This window comes from Lasiosphaeria miniovina, assembly GCF_030549165.1.
Source record: "Lasiosphaeria miniovina strain SMH2392-1A chromosome Unknown B0T26scaffold_4, whole genome shotgun sequence".
NCBI classification, from domain to species: Eukaryota; Fungi; Ascomycota; class Sordariomycetes; order Sordariales; family Lasiosphaeriaceae; genus Lasiosphaeria; species Lasiosphaeria miniovina.
Genome location: NW_026848223.1, coordinates 5459643 through 5460725, shown reverse-complemented (window position 1 = coordinate 5460725; position 1083 = coordinate 5459643). Strand labels below are relative to the sequence as shown.

Genomic DNA, 1083 nt, shown 5'->3' with positions numbered 1-1083 from the left:
TGACAGCTGAGAGCTTCAACAGCTTCAACCTCGCGGCGCATCCATTTCCCACAACCGAAAAAGAAGACCCCAAATAAGAGGAACAGAGACACCTACTCGACTTTTTTTCCCTGGCACGAGAGCATACCGCCTGCGGTCAGAGCGACCATGGCGCCCGCCAACGCCGACCACCAGCTGCTGCTCGGTACGCCCTGTCCTGTCCTGTCCTGTCCTGTCCTGCACATTCACTAATTGACTAACCCTCTCTACCGCAGACAACATTAACCACATCCTGGCCGACGTGTTCCAGGTCATGGCGCAGACGCAAAACTACGACAGCGGCGGCCGGCCCTCGCGTGAGGCGCTGGCGCAGGACCTGTTTGTTTACCCCCTCCCTTCCTTTCCTCTCTTATCCCCACTAACCCTTGCCCTCGCAACCCAATAGACAATCCCTCGACACGACGCTCCTCGCGATGCACCGCACGGCGGCCGAAACCCTGGCCACGGGCCCGGCGATCCCCGAGCCGCTGTTCCGGTACGTGGAGAACGGGCGCAACCCGGACATCTACACGCGCGAGTTCGTGGAGCTGGTGCGGCGCATGAACCAGGTGACGCGCGGCAAGATGCGCGCCTTCGCCGCCTTCCGCGACGTGCTGGCCCACGAGATGGACACGGCCATGCCCGAGCTGCGCGACGACGTGCGCCGCGTCGTCGCCGCCACGGGCGGCCCCGGCCCTGCCCCGCCTGCTTTATTGATGGCGACTGCGGGTGGCCCCAGTGATAATAATGCTGGTCCGAGTGCGGGTGCAGCAGGAGCCTCAGGGAGAGGAGGAGGTGCTGGTGCGGGCACAGCATCTGGGCAATAAGACACGGAGGCGAAGAACAAGATGCGTGTTGTGTCTTGTATGATTCATGTGGGGGAACAAAACAGAGTGGACACGGGGTTAAGGGGCAAACGGCTTAAAGGGAAAAAGGGCAAAAAAGGACAGGCGCAACTCGATACCATTGGGTTTTATTTTCATTTTTCATTTCCTCGGCATTTCAGACCGAACCATCTTTCCACAAGCCGACACGCAATCAATACACATACATCTCTCATATCTT

At 59.3% G+C, this 1083-nt stretch overlaps 1 protein-coding gene across 1 annotated transcript; it reads left to right on the top strand.

Annotated features, from left to right (window-relative positions):
• Positions 1-253: 253 nt before the first annotated feature.
• On the top strand, positions 254-707 carry B0T26DRAFT_617143 (mediator complex, subunit Med10; the record flags this gene model as incomplete). The annotated part of the gene is made up of 2 exons (XM_060436007.1): positions 254-357; positions 425-707. Coding segments are annotated over 2 exons (387 nt in total), but the record flags the coding sequence as incomplete, so codon positions are not given.
• Between the last annotated feature and the right edge of the window lie 376 nt (positions 708-1083).